This window comes from Pantherophis guttatus, chromosome 2, assembly GCF_059756535.1.
Source record: "Pantherophis guttatus breed Tessera chromosome 2, ASM5975653v1, whole genome shotgun sequence".
Classification (NCBI taxonomy): Eukaryota; Metazoa; Chordata; class Lepidosauria; order Squamata; family Colubridae; genus Pantherophis; species Pantherophis guttatus.
Genome location: NC_142064.1, coordinates 221,310,742 through 221,332,872, shown reverse-complemented (window position 1 = coordinate 221,332,872; position 22,131 = coordinate 221,310,742). Strand labels below are relative to the sequence as shown.

General features: G+C 35.0%; 1 protein-coding gene across 2 annotated transcripts in view; it reads left to right on the top strand.

The window, feature by feature from the left end:
- IL17RD (interleukin 17 receptor D) overlaps positions 1 to 21,739 on the top strand; it is a 63,898-nt gene extending 42,159 nt beyond the window's left edge. The window contains exons 2-13 of one of the 2 annotated variants that reach the window (XM_034436694.3): positions 1,267 to 1,324; positions 4,634 to 4,759; positions 6,380 to 6,498; positions 7,167 to 7,287; positions 8,246 to 8,290; positions 8,390 to 8,541; positions 9,807 to 9,872; positions 11,096 to 11,150; positions 12,396 to 12,506; positions 13,309 to 13,472; positions 15,422 to 16,361; positions 18,061 to 21,739. In XM_034436694.3, the coding sequence (XP_034292585.2) occupies positions 1,267 to 1,324; positions 4,634 to 4,759; positions 6,380 to 6,498; positions 7,167 to 7,287; positions 8,246 to 8,290; positions 8,390 to 8,541; positions 9,807 to 9,872; positions 11,096 to 11,150; positions 12,396 to 12,506; positions 13,309 to 13,472; positions 15,422 to 16,361; positions 18,061 to 18,176 (2,073 nt within the window). In that variant the 3' untranslated portion in view covers positions 18,177 to 21,739. Of the gene's footprint in view, positions 1 to 1,266; positions 1,325 to 4,633; positions 4,760 to 6,379; positions 6,499 to 7,166; positions 7,288 to 8,245; positions 8,291 to 8,389; positions 8,542 to 9,806; positions 9,873 to 11,095; positions 11,151 to 12,395; positions 12,507 to 13,287; positions 13,473 to 15,421; positions 16,362 to 18,060 lie in introns of both variants that reach the window. The other variant, XM_034436688.3, reaches the window with a different exon arrangement.
- The last annotated feature ends 392 nt before the right edge of the window (positions 21,740 to 22,131 follow it).

Sequence of the window (22,131 nt, the reverse complement as noted above, 5' to 3'; positions counted from 1 at the left end):
GCTAGCAGGGTGCTGTAGGAGGCATCTGTGCCGCTCCTCTCGCCCCCCCCCCCAGGGTCGGGCTGCGGAGGACAACTACAATGCTGATCCTGCCCTCCAAGAAATCCAGTTTGACACCCCTGCTATAGGAGACTGAATAGTTTATTTTAGAACGTAGATGTATTATTTACATAGACTGCTTCATATAATACAAATCTTTTTTTTTATTTCCAGTGATTGTTACTTGATTGCATTTTAAAGTACTGTTTCATTCCTTTAAAATAAAAACAACTAAATAGTTTGGCAAGGAAGACTGCATGTGAGAAAACTGAATTATTCTGGATGTCATGTATTAAATAAAAACACTTTTATTTATCATCTGTGTTCTTATTGGGCACTGTGTATTGATCACTGTCCATTAAAATTGGACAAGTTTAAAAAATTATCTGGGGAATTTTTCATGAGACTGCAGTTATATGTCCTTTGTCATATTTGGATAATAGCTTTCTTGAAAGTTTGTCATTGATAGTGTATCCTTTCGATGACATTTAATAATGATTTAGATAAATTTAATTGCTATATATTCAGAGTGCAGATACACAGACAGACAGCTATAGAGAGAGGGGGGAGAGAGGTTCAACATTTTCCTTTTTTGTATCTAGAAAATAAGTTCTCAGCCATAATGTATTTATATTGTACAGAATTTATATATTCAACATTTTCCTGTTTTGTATCTCTTCCCCAGATCACTCCAAAAGTATTTTGGACACAATACAGCAGTGATTAGATTTTTTTCCCAAAGAGATTGACACTTCTTGCACACATTTTACCCAACTTTTGACTTCTAGTAAGGTCATGGCTAGTGAAAATTACAGTTGTAATTTTTCACAGATAAAATTTATTAGGTTGGGAATGTGAATTAGAGATGATTTGTATGAGTTGTGCAAAGGGAGCTTAAAAATGGTGGGGCTAGTGTAAAGCATTGTAGATTTTTTTTGTATTTTTTCAATAGCATCTTAAGAGTCTATTTACAGAAGTGTATTCCATCAGTAAGTAACAGGAAGCATGAAACAATTAAGACAACCATACAATGTTCATACTTTGCAGAGTTAAGAATTTTTCCATGAGTTTCATCAAACTCAGGAATACAGTATACTTCACTTGATGGAATTATAATATTCAGCTGTATCGCATTGGAATGATGTAGTCAAATGAAATCATTCATTAACTAGGTCTGACTTACTGCTCAGCCACTGACTTATGCTATGTTCTCTTGTATTTCTATAGGGCCTCTCTCCAAATGGAAAGAATATTGGACTGCCTAATATTACCTTTAAATATGACAGTAAGTTACAAATAAGAATTTGTTCCTCTTTATTTAATCACTTAGAGTTTTAATTAAGATGACAGTTTCAAACAGAGCAAAATGTCTTGTCCAGTGATGGGTTCCTCCCAGTTCGGCCTGGTTCGTCTGAGCCGGTAGCAGTGACGATATGATGTCACCAAACCGGTTCTGCCTACCACCCACCCCCATGCATTATTCTTACCTTTTATTTGGCCCCACCCCTAATCTATTGCTGCCTCCTGAGTCCCAGCTATCGGCTAAAGGGAAAAAAACTGTTTAAACTCTTGCTGCAGGGCTTCAAAGGGCTGCCCTACAGCTGATCAGTGGTAAAAGAAAACAAATGAGTAGACCAGTGCCTGCAAAAATAAATGGGTAGACCAGTGCCTGCAAAAATAAATAGGTAGACCGGTGCCTGCAAAAATAAATAGGTAGACCAGTGCCTCCAAAAACAAATGGGTAGACCAGTGCTTCCAAAAACAAAATGAGTAGACCGGTACAGCACTGCAAGCAGTTAAAAGCCTGATAGACCAGTACCTCTGCTAAATCCTAAAGAATTGTCACATGATCATCAAGCCACGCCCACAAAATAAGCCATGCCCACAGAACCGGTAGTAAAAAAATTTAGAACCCACCCCTGGTCTTGTCCGTTAAAAACTTAAGGGGTAAATTAAAACTATTGTGTTCAGCCATGGCATCTGTATCCAAATTTTATCTAAATAGGATCAAGTAAAACAATTTACACTTCGATGAATATATGAAAGAAAGGCAGAATGATTTGGGCCATTTCTGTGCTTTCCTAACATTTGTAGCTGCAAACAAATAGGATTTAATTATTTCACTGTTCTCTGTGATTAATAAATCATTCTCTCACTCTAGTTTTAGAAATATTGAATTATAATCATGTGACAATCTCCATAAGAAAACATGTAGCTAACAATTATGTCTTACTTAGCAAGAATACAGGAATCACCATAAACCTTTAAGAGAAAAAGGAATGGGGTTTTTTCCCCCCAGCACACTTGAATTTCTATATAAACATTATACTGTGGCATATAAAAAGATGCAAAAAATCAGCAAGCAACAAGCAACAGTAACTAAAAACATGACTAGAGAGAATGCAGAATATAGTACTATAGGAATATAGACACAATTGCATTGAGTTTATAATAGTGCAATTGTTATTTTTGAGCCTCTTTTCATTTTCTTCTTTGAAGGGAAAGTGGCTGCATACCAAGAGGAGCTTAGAACTTCAATTATATAACCCCCAAATCTGATGATACGATTTATCTGACATAATTTTGTCTGGCAATTTAGTCTAGCCAGGCATACTCTTTAAAGAGAAATTTGGTTATGTCAATTTATCATTTCAGATGTAGAGTTCACTAGCCCAGCTTTCCTCTAGAAAACCTAGTTCAAAATCTGTTCATCCATAATCTTTGGGATCTCTGTTATTTGCCAAATGGGCAACCCTGCCAAGATCACTATCTTACACAGATAGATTCTTTCCTCACAGGAAAAGGTGGGATTTCTGAAGTACACAATCTGTTAAGTTCCTTTGCTAAGCAGAATTGTTATCACAATAAACAAGGATACACTTACTATTTAATTTTAAAGTTTTAGTGTAATGTTGAAGTGACTGAAATGCATTTTTTACTGACAGTATATGCCTTTGCTGGAGATTACACAGCCTAACAAATGTATAAAAATAAAATGGAGAAATGGAAAGTAAGGGGTTTATTTTTGGTTATGAGAGTTTATAGTATTTTCCTCGATTTTTGGCAAATTGTCATTTTGGAATACAAACTTTTTGCCAACAAAATGCAACACTATCCTTTAAGTGGATCCAGATGTTGGAGGAAGCTCTTGTTTCAAATTTCCTACACAGATGGCTGTTTTTCTGTATGAAACTTTTGCTGTCATTCACTTGAATCATACTTTTTCTAAGAATTCTACTTTTAGCTATTTCTTCTTAGGAAAAAATATAATGCAGCTAAATAAGAAGTGATCAATTCCAGGAACAGCATTGTTATATAAAAAAGAACTGAGTAAGCTAAGAGACGATAACCACTCTTCTGGTAATAAATGGATAATGAGAATCTTCACTAATTTATAACAATGCCATATTAATGGACACAGAATCCATTAGGATAACAATTTTCGAATCAGTTTACCACAAAGAGGCTAACTTAAAGGATGTGTCCAAAATCTGGGACCCATTAATCACGTGGGACTGAAATTTGGCAAGTTGTGGCTACTTCTGCACCACCACACTGCCACAGTCAGTTGCACCGCCACTTTGCCATAGTCATCCACAGTCACATGATCATCATTTGCAGCACTCCCTGCCAGCTTCCCATAAAACAATGTGGAATCTGGCAGGAAGCCAGAACTCTTCTGAATTGATGAAAGCACCATACAGCATTGCAGTAAAAAAATAAGTACAAAAATAATGATTGTTGCAAAAGGCAGCTTTGTTTGGGACAGTGTACATCCTGTGACAACAACTTTAACACCATCAAACAAACACCTGCCTATCCCAGGTCCTTGGAAAGGACTCAATAGGTGGATAAAAATGCAAAATCCAATCTAAACATCTGGCTGATTGTCTGACCATAATTAAAAATATTGTCAATATAATTACGCCGTGTGGAAAGAGAGGAAGTTGTCCTAGTCATCAGATAATACCATATGTCTTCAGAAAGCAGCAAAGAGGAGCAGAGAACAAGAATTGAATGAGACCAGGGCCACACAATTCCAGGATCAAGCAATCAGGACAAATAACATGAGAGAAGGAGAGAAACAGAGTAGGAAAGGCATGCATGCCTTCAGAATAACAACAAGAGGCACAGAAAGAGAACAAAGAAGAAGGCAAAGGAGAAGAGTCATATATGTCTCCAGGACCAGAGACAGAGAACAAATAAGGAAAGAGATGAAAGACTTCAGGTCTCCAGAACGACAATGAAAACCACAGAATGATGACCCAACAGCTCACAATTACTAGGTTGTCTAGTAATTGATTAAAATAGAATGATATCATTGGACTCCCAAAGATGGTTTTCAAAAGGCAACTGGACTTTCTTGGGTTTTTCTTTGAAACATATTTCTCTTGTCATCCAAGAAGCTTCTTCAGTTCAAAGAAAAAACCAAGAAAGGCCGGTTGTCTATTGAAAAGCAATTTTGGGTGGATGATTGAGAATCTCCATAGACATATTATTGGACTGATGTTAGGAACATTCTCTGAATGTTCTTTAATAAGACAGAAGACATTTTCTGTTTTAAATGTATTTAACTAACTTGTTTCTTCCCCAGATTGTACTCCTTATTTGAATTCAATAGGAAAACATGTCATTGGAGATGTACAGAACATCACTATTAGTCAATACTCATGCTCTGATCAAGTTGCAGTGACTGTATTGTGGACAGCCAACCCCATTGGTAAGTAGAGAAAAATTTGAATTTCAAACAGATGCCAAATCATTGGAAATTTCTGCCCCCCCCCCCGTTCCAGCTAAACTCTGTTATCTTCATTGTATCCATATTTCAGATCTCTTGAAATTAAGCATTGCCCGACATTATTAACATTAAAGTTTGTTCTGAAAGAATTCAAGACAGTCCATTTAAGCCAGGCTAAGTTGCCAAATATAAAGGAGAATCCCCCCTTCTGTTTAAAGACACTTCTACTTCCAAACTGCATTGTCTATGTCATCCTGAAATCATCTTCATCTTTGAATAGATAGGAGAGTCCTTAAGTGTTTGCCATTCAGACTGATGCAACTTAACTTAACTTAAACTTAATTTATTCTCTCCATGTTATTTAATCTTTTCCTGCAAATTCCTCCCAGACTTGCTTGAATATAAATATTAGAGAAATTTAAACATAAAGTAATGTAGAGATGTACTGAATTCTGAAATAATGTGTTTCCACATACATTTTTTATTGTGTTCAAATTGTTTAGGCTGCATTGAATACACATCAGCTTTTTGAAAGGGGCTATAATAGTGAACTAATGATAGAAACACATTTGCAAAAGCATTTTTACATATATTTTGGGGGAACAGTAAAAGGGACAGTTAAATATTGGTAAATCACAATGTATTTCATTATATTTAGTGTGCTGCTAATCTGAGTAGAAAACAATGGGTAGCTATTAAAAAAAACGGGGAAGTGATATCCAATGCTTCTAAAAGCACAGTGTTACCGAATTGCTAATTTGCAGCTGCAGACTTGGTTGCATTAAATCTCCAAGGCCTACAAAGCTTGGCATTTTCTCTTGTAAAGATCAGAACTTAATCCCTCTCAAAATATCAAGAAGGAACTGAAGTTGAAGGATCTCAGGTAACAGGGATCTGGTTAACTGTTCTTATTCATTGTCTCTATATCAGCACAGATAGTATTATTCTTCCTTTAAATATTAAGGACACAGGATGTAGTTGATTTGCCTCCCTTGTTGCAAAATCATTTAGATCTCAGAAATATGTGTATAAAAGTACATGAATTAAATACCAAATTCAAATTAAATTAAATTAAATGAAATTAATTAAAAAAAATTAGTCCTAAGTATTGTAGGAGCATGGGAAGATACAATCACAGCTAAACTGGTCTTAGAATATTTTACTTAGCATCTGCTTGTTTAAGAATGCCGTACGTGGAAATGTAATTGCCAAGTTTTCTTAAATTATGTGCTTACCTGATGTGTATAGTGCCAAGCTTAGCACTATCATATCTGTGTCCTTCTTATGTATAGACTTGAATTTCCTGAATTCTCAACAATAATCATATTGAAACTTGATCTATACAAGTCTCTAATATGAACGTAATGCTCCATTAATGATGAGAGACTGGAGCTTGAACAAGGAGTGAAACTTTCATGATACACATCCTGTTGTTTTTGTTTTATTCTCTGCTCTCTTTTCTGTCTGGAATGTATTTTATTTTCTAGTTCCATATTTTGATGTTATTACACATTGTAAGTGTGTCAGAGTCACTTTTTGCAAGTAGAATAGCCATATAAATCTAAGGAAAACATATTCATTGATCTGTTTAAATATATGCAGGTATTGAATTTCTGAAAGGATTTCGAGTTATACTTGAAGAATTAAAATCGGAAAGAAGACAATGTCAGCAGTTGCTTTTAAAAGACCCAAAACAGCTCAACTCAAGTTATAAATGGACTGTAAGTCTTAGTGTTGAAAATCATAGAAATCTCAGAGCAGAAGCGTTATTGAAATTGATGGGACACTTTACTAAAGGATATTTTATCTCCAATGTTTGGCTGGAATATCAGACTCTGGGGACTCCTCACTAGGGCTGTGCACATTTCACCCAGAGAAAGATTCTGGTGCTTTAAGAATTGCCATAATTTTAATCTGTATATTCCTTAAAAGGCGTGGCATTTTTTTTAGGTTCATGCTTAAGAAGGCAGGAGGAAATTGTACTTTAGCAGCATCTGAATTTATTTAATTTCACATTTTACATTTGAATGAAAAATAAATATGGAATTATGGGGAAACAGATTGGGAATTACACCTTCTGCCTTTATTCTACCAACTTCCTTATCTTTTATAACAATCAAATTAGTTATGGTTTAAAGAAGAATTTAGAGAGTCCAGCAGGAGTGATTAATAAAAAATTAATCGCACCCACTAGACTCTCTAAATTCTTCTTAAAATCTTAACTAATTGGATTTTCATAAAAGATAAGGAAGTTGGTCTTCTTCTGGTGCCAACATTGATTCCTATAAATGGGAAATATGGAATTATGTTAGGAAAATAACATAATTGCATGATTATCCAGGACATGTTAAAATGTGCTACTAATTGGCTTACATTACTTCCCTTTCAGAGAGTGGAATCTCAGCCCTTCCTAAATCTGAAATTTGAAACTGACTACTTTGTAAAGGTTATTCCTTTTCCATCCATTAAGAATGAAAGTAACTACCATCCTTTTTTCTTCAGAACTCGGCGTAAGTACAACAGCAATTATTCCTTTCTGCCTTACAGATCTTTGTGTCCTGAATCTTAATGAAAGCTGATAGCAGCTGAAATTGCATGCTTTCTAGTTAAAACTCACATCAAAGCCTACTTTAAGTGAAATGGCTTTGGAGGCCTTGGAGAGAAAATATGGATGAATTATGGGAACATATTTAGGAAGTTTTTGATACACTGAGTTGATTTTACTAAGACTTTCCTGTAAAAAACCCTAGGTGCATGCCTTTCTCTCAGCAACTATTATTTTCTTTGGGAAATTAAATTACTAGTCTAAAAATCCATCAGCCGATACATGTATCAGGCATATGAGATTAAGATTTAGGATCTTCTATTGTCTTTTATGTCATTTGGAGACCTATGTATAAATACCTTTTCAACAGGACTTTCTGCAAACAGGTTAAAAAATGCTGCTGCTGCTCTTAACAGTTTGAAAAGAGATGCTTTGTACACATTCACATGCATCTTGAAGTATAGATTTTGAAATATTTGTACAGTTCTAATCCAAAGTGACCATTAGCTACTTTTTACATGCTAGTAGAAGGAAACAGACGAACTCTTCATCCCTAGTTTTCAGATCAGTGTAAGAATGCATATGGTTTTGTATTGTGCACCATAAAATCATGGGATTATCCTGAATATCTGCTGGAGGACTTAACCTCTTTTTTACTAGCAAATATGGGCAGGTACAAATTAGCTTAAACAAGTTGTTCATGTAAAATAAGCACCAGGTCTCTGGCAAGGTAGGGCTTTCCAGAACAATAACTAAATCCCAAGCTGTTACATGTCTTAATACACAGACTCTGAAAGTTTTTACACAAAGGAAGGCAAAAATCTTTTCCTGTCTCAACGAAAATCTTATTTTGTGAAGTCAGCTTTTTGGAAGACCTGAAATCTGAACAATTTTGCTTTTTGTCTTTTTCTTTCTTTAAATAGCTTGTGAATTGCTGCTGCAACCAGACAACCTGGTCTGCAAACCTTGTAAGTGGAACTGCAATTTTAACATTGTCTCTACTAAGATTATATCAAGTTACAAAAAACTATGTTCCAATCGTTGTCTAAATCTTTCTTCCTTGATAGTTTGGAAACCAAGAAGCTTGAATATTACGCAGCAAGGTTTTAATATGTATGTATCTTTTGATCATGCACCACATAACTTTGGATTCAGATATTACTACCTGCACTACAAGCTGAAAACTGATGGACAGTTCAAACAGAAGATTTGTAAACAGGTTTGCTCATGTTTTACAATGTTAGATTTAATCTAATTTCTAAGACATGTAGAGACCACTCTTATACCAGGTTAGGTCAGCTGACACTAACAGGGTTTAGTGAAAGATTTGGCTATGGTAGTGGGTTTTCAGATACATTAACATCATAAAGAAGTTGGGACGAGTTCTGACAGAGCAGTGTTTCTCCGATCTCGACAGGTGGACTCCCAAAATTTCCCAGTCAACCATGCTAGCTGAAGAATTCTGGGAGATGAAGTCCACATGTCTTCAAGTTTCCAAAGTTGAGAAACACTGTGATGGAGTAGCTGAAATGGGATAACCATATGGGCAAGTTCAGGACATAAGAGGAGATGTAACCTCCTGCTGAATGTTGATCCCCATCGTACTTTAGATGCTTCTTCAGTTTTGCAAAACCTTACATTAGTTCCAGATTTTGCATGAAAAAAAAATTCTAGTCCTATTATATTTAGTGGGGCTGGTTATGTTCCCTAGAACTCTATGACTTATCTTTTTTCTCCCATCTTTTCTGTTCTTTCCATTTTTGAATTGTATTTTTATTCAAGATGATGGATATTATACATATGAAATAATACTTTAGAGATGATAATTCTACATTGGCCGATCATAGGGTGGAACATAATGCAATATTTAAGCATTAGGTTAGAGCACTTGAAAGCACCCACAGCACTCTTTTTAATCAATATTTATGATGTGTAGATAAAAGTTGTAAATAAATTTTTGTAAGTGCTATTACTTTATTAAATTTTTATTTATTTCAAGCTGGGAATAGCAAACAATATACTTTGGGTAAGGGTAGTTTGGAGTTAATGCAATTTTCAGTGAAATATAATTCAAGGGATACTGCAGTTTTCTTTCTCTTCTTTGGTTAAATGCTGATTGTATTCATGATATGCATTCATTTGGGGAAACTGTTCCTTTTGCTATTTGATACATTTGGCTGTAATCCAGGAAAGACTATGAGAAACAAAAACCTTGTCCTCTGTGTTGAGTATAGGTTCTGAATTCTTTATAACTAGGGAAATATTTTTTGTTAACTATTTATGACTAGGAAGAGATTTTCAATAAAACGACTCCAAAGATTTTTGGCTTAATGATTTATGTACTTCATTTATAAATCTGTATCTTTAATTGCTTGGGAATTGGTATAACTTTCAGAAGTGATAACCTTGTAATGAAAGTGTAGTTTCTTCAAATATTGAAAAGATTTTATGAATGCAGGACTAATTGTTATGGTTTTCTCATAGGAAAAGAATACAGATGTAACAACTTGTATTCTTCAGAATGTCTCACCTGGAGATTACATCATTGAGGTAATGAATTATTTGTAGTAGAGGAAGATAAGAGTAAAAGGTATTGTAGCCAACATTCAGTTATTTCCTTTGAAACTAGGAGCGTAGTTAGTATTTTGTTTTGCATGACATCATAGAGTAATGTTGCCTGTACAATTATTTCAAGTCTTTGGCACAAACAGTCTGATCTCATATGTTCGCCCAAGCATCATAAAAAAAAAATCACCTGAAATCTCGCAAGAATGCTACATTTCATGATCTTACAATGCTCCTATTCTATCAGGGGATCTTGTAAACTCCAGCATTCTTGTTCAAGACTGACAATCTCACCAAATCATGGCCATTTATACACATTTAGGATTTATAGTTTTATTTTAATTCATCTTTGAATGACACTTTCAGACACTTCTTTCTGGAGGCAAGAGGCACCCTTGCCAAATTCTTGGAACATAGGATAACTTGTTAATTAAAAAAAAGCATCAATATCATAAAAATGAAATAGGAAAATCAGCTATTCTTGATGCTCCTTCAAAACTGAAGTAAATTTTTAATTGAATTCTTGTTTGCATGGCTGTTTTGTACATACATGACATTGCTGGAAAGTTAGAAACTAGATTGGTGGTTCAGATGGATAGAGTTACATGAAATTCATATCCATGAGGAGCTAGACTCCAACTGGGCAAGTCTGGCTGCCTTGTGCCTGAGTCACTTCCATGACTTCCAATGAAGTGGACAGCTTTTTCCAAACTGTGCATTACGCTGCCTATTTAAGGCTGCTTGGAAGATGACTTGCAGTTGGATTCATGCAATGATATGGCTTCTTGGCGAGAGAGGGTGATCTCCTTAGCCTTGAAAGATATAGTGGTGTGTCCCTTTCTTAAGATGCCACCCTAAATCCAATCATTTTGGATAATTATTGTCTTGTCTCCAAACTATTTTTTTCTTCTTACTTTATTGAGAATGCCAAGTACAATACATGGATATTTTGAAAACTATTCTTTCTGAACTTCCTACACACACAGTTTTGATTGTCTTCTGTGTAATCAATACCACAGTGTTAAATCAGTTTAATAAAAAAAAAAAGCAGAGGCTAGTTATTACAGGGCAATTCATTTGGTAAATTAGCCTATCTTTTAGTGAAAATTTCATTTTTTTCTTTAAATTTAAGTATTAAACAGTGATTTGTCAAGTTTCTAAAATAAATACTGTCAGATGATTTACTTTTGTTTTGCTTTGTCCTTAAGCTTGTTGATGATACCAACACAACAAGAAAATCAATGCACTATGTGTTGAAGCCAGGTATAAAAAATTTTAATAATGTTTTTTTAATGAAAAAATTCTTAATATTTCATAAAACAGCTATAAGTATGCATATAAAAAGAGCTTTAGAGGATACCATTACCATAAGCCTATACATTGAAATTGACTGATTCCATAGCAGTAGAGATAAGAGCTTGTTCAGATTTCATCTGGTCATTCTTTCAGCTCTTATTACTGATTCTTTCCCATATAATGAATGTTCTGCATTGACAAAACAGTGCTAATCAATTCTGAATGTGGATGAGTGATGCATGTGAATTTTCTTAGACTGAATTTGATCGTTTTATTTCATTTCATTTAAAATATATGAAGGAAAGTTGGATAAAGTTAGCACTCCACGATGGAGAGCTTTTGCCACAGCCTCTCTGACATTCAAATTATACAGAAATGGTAGAATTTCTTGTTGTTTTGTGGAATTGTATACTTATTTGACTTTCTTGTACTACCATGTATCACAGGCTCTCAATGCTTTATTTTTAAATTAAAGTACCGTATTTTTTGGAATATAAGACGCACCTTTCCTCCCCCAAAAAAGAGGGTGAAAATCTGGATGTGTCTTATACTCTGAATGTAGACCTGCCCAACTTCTCAAACGGAGGTTTCAGAAGCTGAAAAAAGTACCAGAAGAGGCTTTCAGAGGCAGATTTTTTTCCCCCCCTGAAACAGAGTTTCAGAAGTTTCAGAGGCAGAAAAAAGCAAAGAAAAGCAAAGCACAGAGCTTACAACCAATGAACCTGTTGCTAAAATTCACCTCTGGGAACAGCTGATTGGGGGTATTCCGGGAGGCTGATCCACCCACCAATCAGCTTTTTTCTTATTTTCCTCCCCAAAAACTAAGACATGTTTTATACTCCGGTGCAACTTATACTCCGAAAAATACGGCATAACACCATAAAAATCAAGATAATAAAAAATGAAAAGCCTTTTTCCATAGTAATGGATAGTGGCCTTTTTACAGCCAACAGAGTTGTTTGCCCCTCAAGAGGGCGCAACTTCTACAGATCTGTGCTGAACTATAGTTAAGGCTTCAGCCAAAGCCTGTGGCTATTGGAAATTTATCTCAGAAGGCCTTAGTTCATACTATTTAGTGGAGTAGTATCACAAAATGTAATTTAATTAAAACAAGTTTGCCTTGCATGTTTCAACAGTGGGAAGATGCAATGGTTCTAGTACCTCAGTTTAAGAAAAGCTAATTTAGGTATTTTTCTTCCACCTTTCTTCAAGTGCACTCTCCATGGGCAGGTCCAATAAGAGCAGTAGCCATTACAGTACCCTTGGTTGTCATCTCTGCATTTGCAACACTTTTTACAGTGATGTGTCGCAAAAAGCAACAAGGTAGGCATTTTGCTTCTAAATGACCTGAGGGGTGGAAGTCCCTTTCAAAACTGCCGGTAGTCATAGGAAAATTGATTAGTTAAAAAGTTGGATGCCCTTGCTAGAAATCACCTTCTCCAACCTTGCTTATTCTGGAATTTCCACGTTGATACTGGAGTTAACATGCTTCTGTTTAGCAAAATGCAGCCACAAATTGACATCAGAATACTGTTATGCAGCAAGCAAGCGGTGGCATTGCTGTGATCAGCTAAGGGCCTGCAGTTTACCTTGTCTTTTGACTGATAGAATTAATCTAAAATATCCTAGAGAATCAGGTGTTTGCAGTGCAGCATTTGGGTGATATTTTTTTTTTGGGTGGGTCTGTTTGCAGGCTCACGTTCTATTGAGTCCTGAAAGAGTCTGGAATTCCTTTGTCATTACAGATTTGTGCTTGCAGATAAATGAATTCTAGAGCCTTATACCTCAATATTTATTTTAATGTTTTGAAGGAGCCTCTGTGCTTGCACTGAGTAGGGCTTGTATTTCTGAGTGGATACAGCTATAGAGGACTTCATGGTCCATATCTGACAAGATTAGTACAAGATCTAGTGTGTAGCCTCACCTAGATGGGGAAAAAAAACCCTCAGGTCAATATATGTAGAAACCAGACTGTTTTTTGGAATTAGGAGAAGAAAAAAACAAGAGTTCGAATCTTCCAAGCTTGAAAGGGGAAAGTATTGCAGTTCTTCTCCATGTGTAGATAGTAAAATGCTTCACCGTTAATTTTTTTGTTTCAATTTAGAAAATATCTATTCCCATTTAGATGAGGAGAGTTCTGAATCTTCTACCTACTCTGCATCTCTCCATGTGGAAAGGCAGCAGCCTCGCCCTAAAGTCTTCCTCTGCTATTCCAATAAAGATTGCCAGAAGCACATTAATGTCATCCAGTGTTTTGCCTTTTTCCTTCAGGACTTTTGTGGTTGCGAGGTAAATTGGCCCTGCTTGCATTTTCTTGAAGTCTTCTTTGTGCTATATTAAACACATTTCTTTAAGGCATCAATTGAATTGAAATGAACACAAAACTTAACGTTCTATTTACTTTTTTATTTTTGTCTGATATTTATTGCATGTCTGACCTCTAGTGGTCAGCTTTGAGTATTGCTTATTTTGTTTGGACTAGTTACTTTTCAGATAGATGTTTGCAACAAGGATGTGCCTAATGTTCTAGGAAAAAAAATGAGAATATTCTAGTATGGCCCAGAAGAAAAGCTCAGCTGGGTTTTTCAAATGCCTTGATTCTGGAACTGTAGGTTAACATATCCCTCTTTCCATCAGTTCATTTGGAGCTTCTTTTAAAAGTTCACTTCATTATGGGGGACAGCTCCAGCCAGTCATCCTTGATACAGAAGAAAATGCGAAGTGCTTGACCCCATGGAGATCCATTTATGTATCAGAAAATTTGTACAAATGTGAAACATATTTTTGCTGATAAAGCACCTCATAAATTAACAAAGACTGCCTCATTGTTAAAGCTGTTTGCATTTAGAAAATATAGAAATTTAGCGTAGAACTACTGAACATATAATTGAAATTACTTGCATGATTATATTTACCTATTGCTCATCATTAGCAATAAAACTATTACAAATAATCCTAATCCAATCTTTCCTTATGGGATGCTGTCCAGATTATGTTGGACACAAATTAGTTTGCTGTGCTAGCTGGAAATTATAATAATGATAAGGACTAAGTACTGCTAGAATGTTCAAGAGTGGAAAAACTGTTCTAGTGTCAGAATCAATTATAGACGTAACTTTGGGTGTATGTATATTATATATATAATGTACATATTTATACACACACACAAAATCCAAAACAATTCTGAAGATGCAAAAATTAGTGTGAAATTTTGTTTAATTGATTAAAAAAACAAATGCAAACCCTGTAATTACACTATTTGGGGTGATTAACAGGCAGTTATCTTGCCAAGTATTTCATTTAAATTATGCTTTTAAGAACTGATTTTGTCTCCTTTACATTTTATTTTAATTTGATACACTCTTAACTTACCACTCTTTTTATGTATAGGTAGCCTAACTATATATAGGTAACATTATTATTCATATGTAATGTTATGATTCTGTGATTTTAACAAAAGAGTTTATCTATTATGAGTTCCTTCATACTATAAGAAGCCATATGGACCCCCTGCCAAGGCAAGCCACTAGAATATCAATTGAGAGCAAACCCCACTCCCTACTAGCTCTGATGGTGTTACATAGTTTGAGTAATGGAACATTTGCAAGAAAACAACCAATCAAAGAGCACCAAGGACCCCTCAGATCCTGTAACATATATAGTAGATGCAATAAATATTTGGCATACATCATATGGGTTTTCTGTGGGAGCATAGGGCATATGAAGGTGACCCCTTATTTTAATCTCAGAACAACAGCACTCTTAAATTCTGAGTGAGACAGCATGATTGGCTTAAAGCTCCCAATGAAGTCCACAGTTGAACGAAGACATGACCTAGGGTCACTCCAGTTCTTGACTGCTATATTACTCTGGCTGTCCCAGAGCAGAGTTCACATTATCAACTTATAGCACCAAGAGAATTCCCCATCAGCTATTATGTGGATGTCACCCTTAATTTGTAATTCCAACTCTTCTCTCTCTCTCCTCCTCCTCCCCCTCCCTTCTCCCCTCTGCATGTGTGTAATGTGCATTATCTCTATAGTATGTGTGTGTGTGTGTGTGTGTGTATTATTACGTGTCAAAACACATACACATTCTGCTTTTTAAAAAAAGTCTCCCATGTAAGTGCTCATTGAAGCACTCCTGTAATAAATGCCAGCCCATAAATGCATATTCATGAAATAGGCTGGGTGTTGAAAGTCAAAGCATTACACAAAGGCTATAATCTTCTTTACTAGGTTTCTTTAGATTTATGGGAAGATCTGAAAAACTCTAAAGAAGGTCAGAAAGAGTGGCTTCATCGGAAAATCAATGAATCCCAATATATCATCGTTGTATGTTCAAAAGGAATGAAATATTTTGTGGAGAAAAGGAGCTGGAAGCACAAGAGATCCAGGGAAAAGGATACTGGGAAAGGAGAACTCTTTCTGGTTGCCATAGCTACCATAGCAGAGCAGCTACGTCATGCAAAGCAAAATTCACGTGACCTCTGCAAGTTCATTGCTGTTTACTTTGATTATTCCTGTGAAGGTGACATTCCTGGAGTACTAGATTTAACCACAAAATACAAGCTTATGGATAACCTGCCTCAGTTTTATGCTCATTTAAAATCCAAAGATCTTAGCTTTCATGATTCAGAATTGTATCCTGTACATATTAGCAAAAGAAATTATTTCAGGAGTAAGTCTGGACGATCGCTCTATGTAGCCATTTGCAACATGCATCAGTATATAGACCAGGAGCCTGACTGGTTTGAGAAGCAGTTTGCGTCATTCTTCCCAACACCTTTACATTGTCCGGATCCAGTGATAGAAACTTTTGAGTCTGGCTTGGTATTAAATGACTTAGTCAATAAACAAGTGACTGATGGAGATTTTTATCTAAAAGTAGATGCAAATGTTCCTCCTCCTTTGCATTCAGACTCTCTCTGTGTGACCCAGCATTTGAACCTTGGGCTGGATAGAGAATCTCAGGACATTCAGAACACTAGCTCTATTCTTCAGCCATTGCTGCATGTTGTCAAAGCTGCCAATCTGCCAGACATGCCCCGAGATTCGGGAATTTATGATTCCTCTGTTCCTTCATCTGAACTGTCACTACCTTTAATGGATGGACTCTTAACAGATCAAACTGAAACATCTTCCATTACAGAGAGTGTCTCTTCCTCATCAGGATTGGGTAAGAGAGAAAAAGAAAAAGTTGCAATCTAGAATTGCATGTTAAGATTTTAAATTTTACAAAATGATAAAGTTGATGGGTTTTACAGTCTGTATGTTAAGACCTGAATAATATCAAAGTCAGTAGATTTTGACAAACCACCATTGCTTTTGATTCTGATGATGGTGCCCACTTCCAGTGTAGCTTTAGCTTGATCACAGGGAATTGGAAGCCATCTTCTCATAAAACACTGCACTGGGTCAGCTTCAATTAGTTCTATGCTTAGATTAAATTGTTGTAAGGGAGAAGACAGAATGGCATACAGTATGTAAAATCTTGTAACTTCTGAGATTTCCCTTATATCTGTAAATATTTCAAAATTGTTGTTATATACCCTGTTTTCCCCAAAGTAAGACATACCCTGATAATCAGCCCAATCAGGCTTTTGAGTGCATGGCAGTAAGGCCAAGCGCTTATTTCAGGGTTCAAAAAAATATAAAACAGGTTCTTATTTTTGGGGAAACAATGTAGGAGAACTGAAAATACTCCTGTAAAGCAATAAAAACAAATAGTTATGACCAGTGGTGGGTTTCAAATTTTTTTACTACCAGTTCTGTGGGTGTGGCTTGGAGGGCGTGGCATGACTTGGTGGGCATGGCAGGGGAAGGATACTGTAAAATCTCCATTTCCTCCCAATCAGCTGGGACTTGGGAGGCAGAGAATAGATGGGGGCGGGGCCAGTCAGAATTTTTACTATCGGTTCTCCGAACTACTCAAAATTTCCGCTACTGGTTCTCCAGAACTGGTCAGAATCTGCTGAAATCCACCTCTGGTTATGATGTATAACCTGGATCTGAAAAGTATTTTCCCCTGCTTTGATAGTTCTACCTTGTTTCAATAACTTCATGACTTTTCTCCAGCATCACCCAACATGGTTCCATGATCTGTGGGCAAAGCTTTTCAATAAGAGGAAGCTTGTGCTTCTCAAAATCCATGCCATCAAGAATACTTTCTCTTAAGCTGTTTTGTTCCAATAGTTCCTGTGATCTGATCAGGTTTTAGCCTCCCATCCACAGCTCATCAGGTGTTCCCAGTGGTGCGTTGCTACCAGTTCGCCCCGATTCAGGCGAACCTGTAGCAGCAGTGGCAGGAGGCTCTGCCCACCTGCCTGGATGTCATCAAATATGAACTGTGCATGCGCAGAAGCTTCTGCGCATGTGCAGAAGTGGTGTGCGCGCAAGCGAAGCGAGCTAATCGGTAGCAAAGGTAAGTAAAACCTGCCCCCGTGTGTTCCCCAAATCTAGGCTGCAGGGTTGGGAAATACCACATAGTACAACATAGTATTTACAACATTAGCATTTGCCCCCAACAATCTGAGTCTTCATTTTATTGACCTCAGAAGGACGGAAGGCTGAGTCAACCTTGAGGTTGTCAAAATCGAACTCCTGGCTGTGGGCAGAGTTAGCCTGCCATTCTGCATTCTAACCATTGCGCCACCATGGCTCACTGCTAATAGAAGCTGCTATTTTTATTGTATTGTTTTAAGGCTTGTTTTATATGTAACAAAATAAGTGGTAGTATAAGTTGAATATATTATACATGGTGTAAGCAGCAGTTGAGAGTAGAATGGCATAGAAGTGTTAGAATGTGAATAAATAAGTCTTTGATTTGTAGATAAACCAATTAACTAACAAGACCTTTTCAACATCTTTCTTCCTAGGAGAAGATGAACCACCTTTGCTTGCTGCCACCAAATCCCTCGTGCCTGGAATATGTAAAGCAGAACTTCATTGCTGTATCCACACGGAAGAACTACAGGCAATTGCACCTTTATAATGGATTGAAATATTGTTATGCATTGCCACTTTATCAACAGCATCTGTTTATACATTAATCTCTCTTCATTGCAGTCATTTGACTTGTTTGGAAGAAAATATACTTTCCTGGAGGATTTGCTTCCTAGGGTAGTTCATGGCCAGTATATTTTGTTTTATACTTTGTTTTTATGTAAATAGTTTTATGTTTTGATAATAAAACTTTCAAGATTGGGAAGATAGATATTACTATCGATTTGGATTTAAGGGAGATGTTGTATTAACAAGAGTTAAAATCCATCTACTTTCTAATATGAAATATAGTTTTTGGAAATTACCAAATCTTTGAATTCCATACTATGATTTCATTCTATAAGAGTGAGCCGTGACTCTTTACAAGTATTTAATTCTATTTTACATCCTTACTTCTATTATATCCAAGAGGAAAGATACTGTGAGTGCTTAGTTATACTTAGCTATGCTGCCTTTCCATCTAAAATTGGTATTCTGATTAACACTTAAATTGTCATAAAAATATGGTTTGAAAGTAAGTTTAAAATGAGACTGATTACAATTTAGTGTAACAGCCTATTTAACGGCAGGAAGCAAGTAATGTTTAATCCTTCGATGCTTTGTGCATTATATCAGGTTCCTGGTTGTAAATGCTGAAGCAACTGGACATCATAATATAATGTTCAGTAATATTTGGAGAATGGAAAGCAGGATTCATAATGTTAAAATACCAAAGATGAGACGTATAAAAATAGGCTTTACTAAAACAGAAATCGTCGTTGAATTTTGCTTACCCAGCCTAGCATGTTTAAATAGAAAGTTTAAAAAAAATGTTTTGTGTCTTATGTTACTTGTGAGCAAATTTATATTAATGGCAAGTTTGCCATTCCAATTTAAAAATAGTTTTAATTTAAACTCAATTGTGTTTCCTAGTTGTCTGCTAAATTCACTCTAATATTAATATTTCATTGTTTAAGCATCTTTAAATGTTTTTAATTTTAGAAGCTAAAATATTAAAGTTTAGTTGAGCAATTAAATCAAGGTTAAGAATATAAATAATTGATATATTTGTTTATAAGAATGATAACGTATTCTTAGGATCATACCAACCCTTCTCTAGCCCCTATTTTTGAAATCAAAAGTTGTGACCAGAGTTGTATTTACTTTAAACTGTTGTCCTGGCTTTGTTGAGGATATTGTTCTTAATTCATTTACCTTACACTGTTATTTGTCCAGGTTGTTTAATAATTTTAAAAGATACATAAGTAGATACATTTGCTTTTTTTAAAAAAATATGCCTCAACATTAGCAAGTAGCCATTTTCATGTAGATAATGCAATTGTTTTTCAGCCATTATATAACATTATTAAGGGGCAAGTCTGGTAGATGAGCATTAAGATCTTTCCCCAATTTATTCTCACTTTTTTAGCTTAAATTGAGTCATTTTTCATAGCAGCAATTTTACTACATTTTAAACTATTTTTTAAAAAATCAAAATTATTCCAGAAAGGAATTTAAACTTTCTTAAATAGTTTAATGTGGGGAAATAATTTTTCCATAAACAATAATATACATATGATAATCATGAGAGCTATTTTTAAACTTTGCACTGTCCCTTCTGTATATTTGCTGACCACTTGAAAATGTTGCTAGTGTATCCTGATTACTTGAAAGTCCATACAAAAGTTCTGGAGGATTTCCTTAAAATAATTTTTTTTTTAAAGTAAGGAACATATGTGGTAAATTCCTCAAATAGCAAAACACATACTGAAAAGTTTAGAGAGGATGGATGATCAGTTAGAATAATAACTATTAGAACTAGGGACACAGATACAGTTAAGACCATAGTTTCATCCCCAAATGCTATATTTTTCTATTTGTACTAGAAAAGAATTCCTATCAGGATTTTCCAAAAATAAAATTTAATCAAGGAAAGAATTCCTGTATCTTTTATATTCCTTGGGGATCTGAAGTGGCCTTGCTTTACTCATGCTGCTTAAGCGTTATGAAAGTTGAAATCCGGTATTTCCTCAGGGCACCATATAGATAAATGTTATAGTGACCCATCTATATTTTTTGGGTTTCCAGTGGTTTTTTGGGTTTGTACTCAAATCTTATCTTCACAATTTGGGTTTTATTTAATTAATATACTGTGATCAAATACCTTGATTTTTGTAATATCAAGTTATATTCATAATACATTTTGATAAAATACTGTCAATTTTAGGAATTAGCAATCCTAAAATCATATCAGTGATTTTTCAACTAACCTAATGTGGTAATTAGATTACCACTAAAATTACCACTTTTCTAAATCAGCACTTCCCTCCACTTACTCTCAGCTGTCTCTTTACCAGAATAGGTAAATTTCCTTTATTGATGTCATATTTGCAATACTTCTCAGGGATATCTTTGGCATATTTTTAATGTTTCACTTGCATGTTTTAAGTAGTCATGCAAATCAAGAAATGCCTCAATATTGCATGCCATCATTTTTTTTATTTCTGCCAGCTTCAGAATTCTCTTCTCTTTTTCAAATCATTTTCCAACTCAAGAGAATGAAAAAAACTGGTTATAACCAGCTTGTGATCCCTTATTTGTTCTAATACTATTCACTGAAATTTATTTACTAATTACTTCTTATTGGTTTAATTATATTTTATAATTTAACATAATTAAAAACATAAAAATAAGAAAAAAATAAGAAAAAATAAGAATTTAGGAAACAAAAAGTAAAGAAATATATAAGTAATCCAATATCCTTGTGCAAATAGAAGGGCCCCTTCCATTCATAAAGGAATTTAAATCTAGCCCCACTTAAAGAAGAGGTTGAAGTAATTTTTTGTTGACTTCCTTTTGTTCTGCATCCTCTCACACTATTTGCTTAGTAGACCAGGCAGTGCCATAGTTGTCCTGTGTTGCAGGAGAAAACTGACCATCCTTTGAACAAGGTTCTAATGAAGCTCTGGATTCAAACCACCATAGTTCAGTATTTCTGTCCATTCAGACAACAGGAAAGCCTCTTGAAAGCCAAAAATGTTAATATACATTTTAGAGGTTAGATTATGATTATTTTAGTATTGTTTTAGATGCAAATTTTTTTTTAATATTGTAACATAATTCACTGTGTATTTTTTAAGACTTTACAGATATGGAGATATTTTCTAAATTCTTGTATGAATTAAATTGAAATATGTAAGAAACATCAACATGGGTCAATACTTAAGTAAATGTAGTGATTTTCATGTTTATGTACAAAAATATAAGCCTTTGGTAATAGCTGATATTAGGGTGAATTTATTTTTATGTTTCCATAATTTAGAAATTAACCAGAATAAAAAGTCATAAAAATTAATTTTGAATTGCTTATGTTTTTATGCTAGATTGTTTTTGTAAGCATGTATTTCTTCAAACATTAGCTTCACAACAAGAGTAACAATAAAAAATTGTGTACTTCTTTATCCATTGTTATTACCTCCTTGGGATAAAATCTTTTTACAGCTGTTACTACAAAACATAATTGCTAATAAATTGAAATTGTTTGAAATAAAACAACATACAATGAAAATTTAATATCTAAAAGCTTCTTCTGTTTCTAATTAAATGCAAGGGACTTTAGTTTATAATGATTTTAGTGAATACTGTATATGGAATAAAATAGCTCTCAGAGAAAAAAAACTTTTACATGGGTGAATTTAAATGGGTGAATTTAAATGCACTCATAACTTCCTGGGCTTCCACTGCTATATCAGTCTAAGCTTCCAAATAGTCTTCAAGGGCAGCTCCATGTAGAAAGAGTTGCAATAGACTAATCACAAAATGACATGATTGTGTGCAATGCCTCTTGCTCCAAAAAAGGACACAACAGGATGTAGTTGTGAGAACACCAGTTTGTGAACCACTTCCATTTGGAGGAGCATGACCTCATCCAGAGCTCTAGAAAAAACTTATTTGGTTTCAAAATC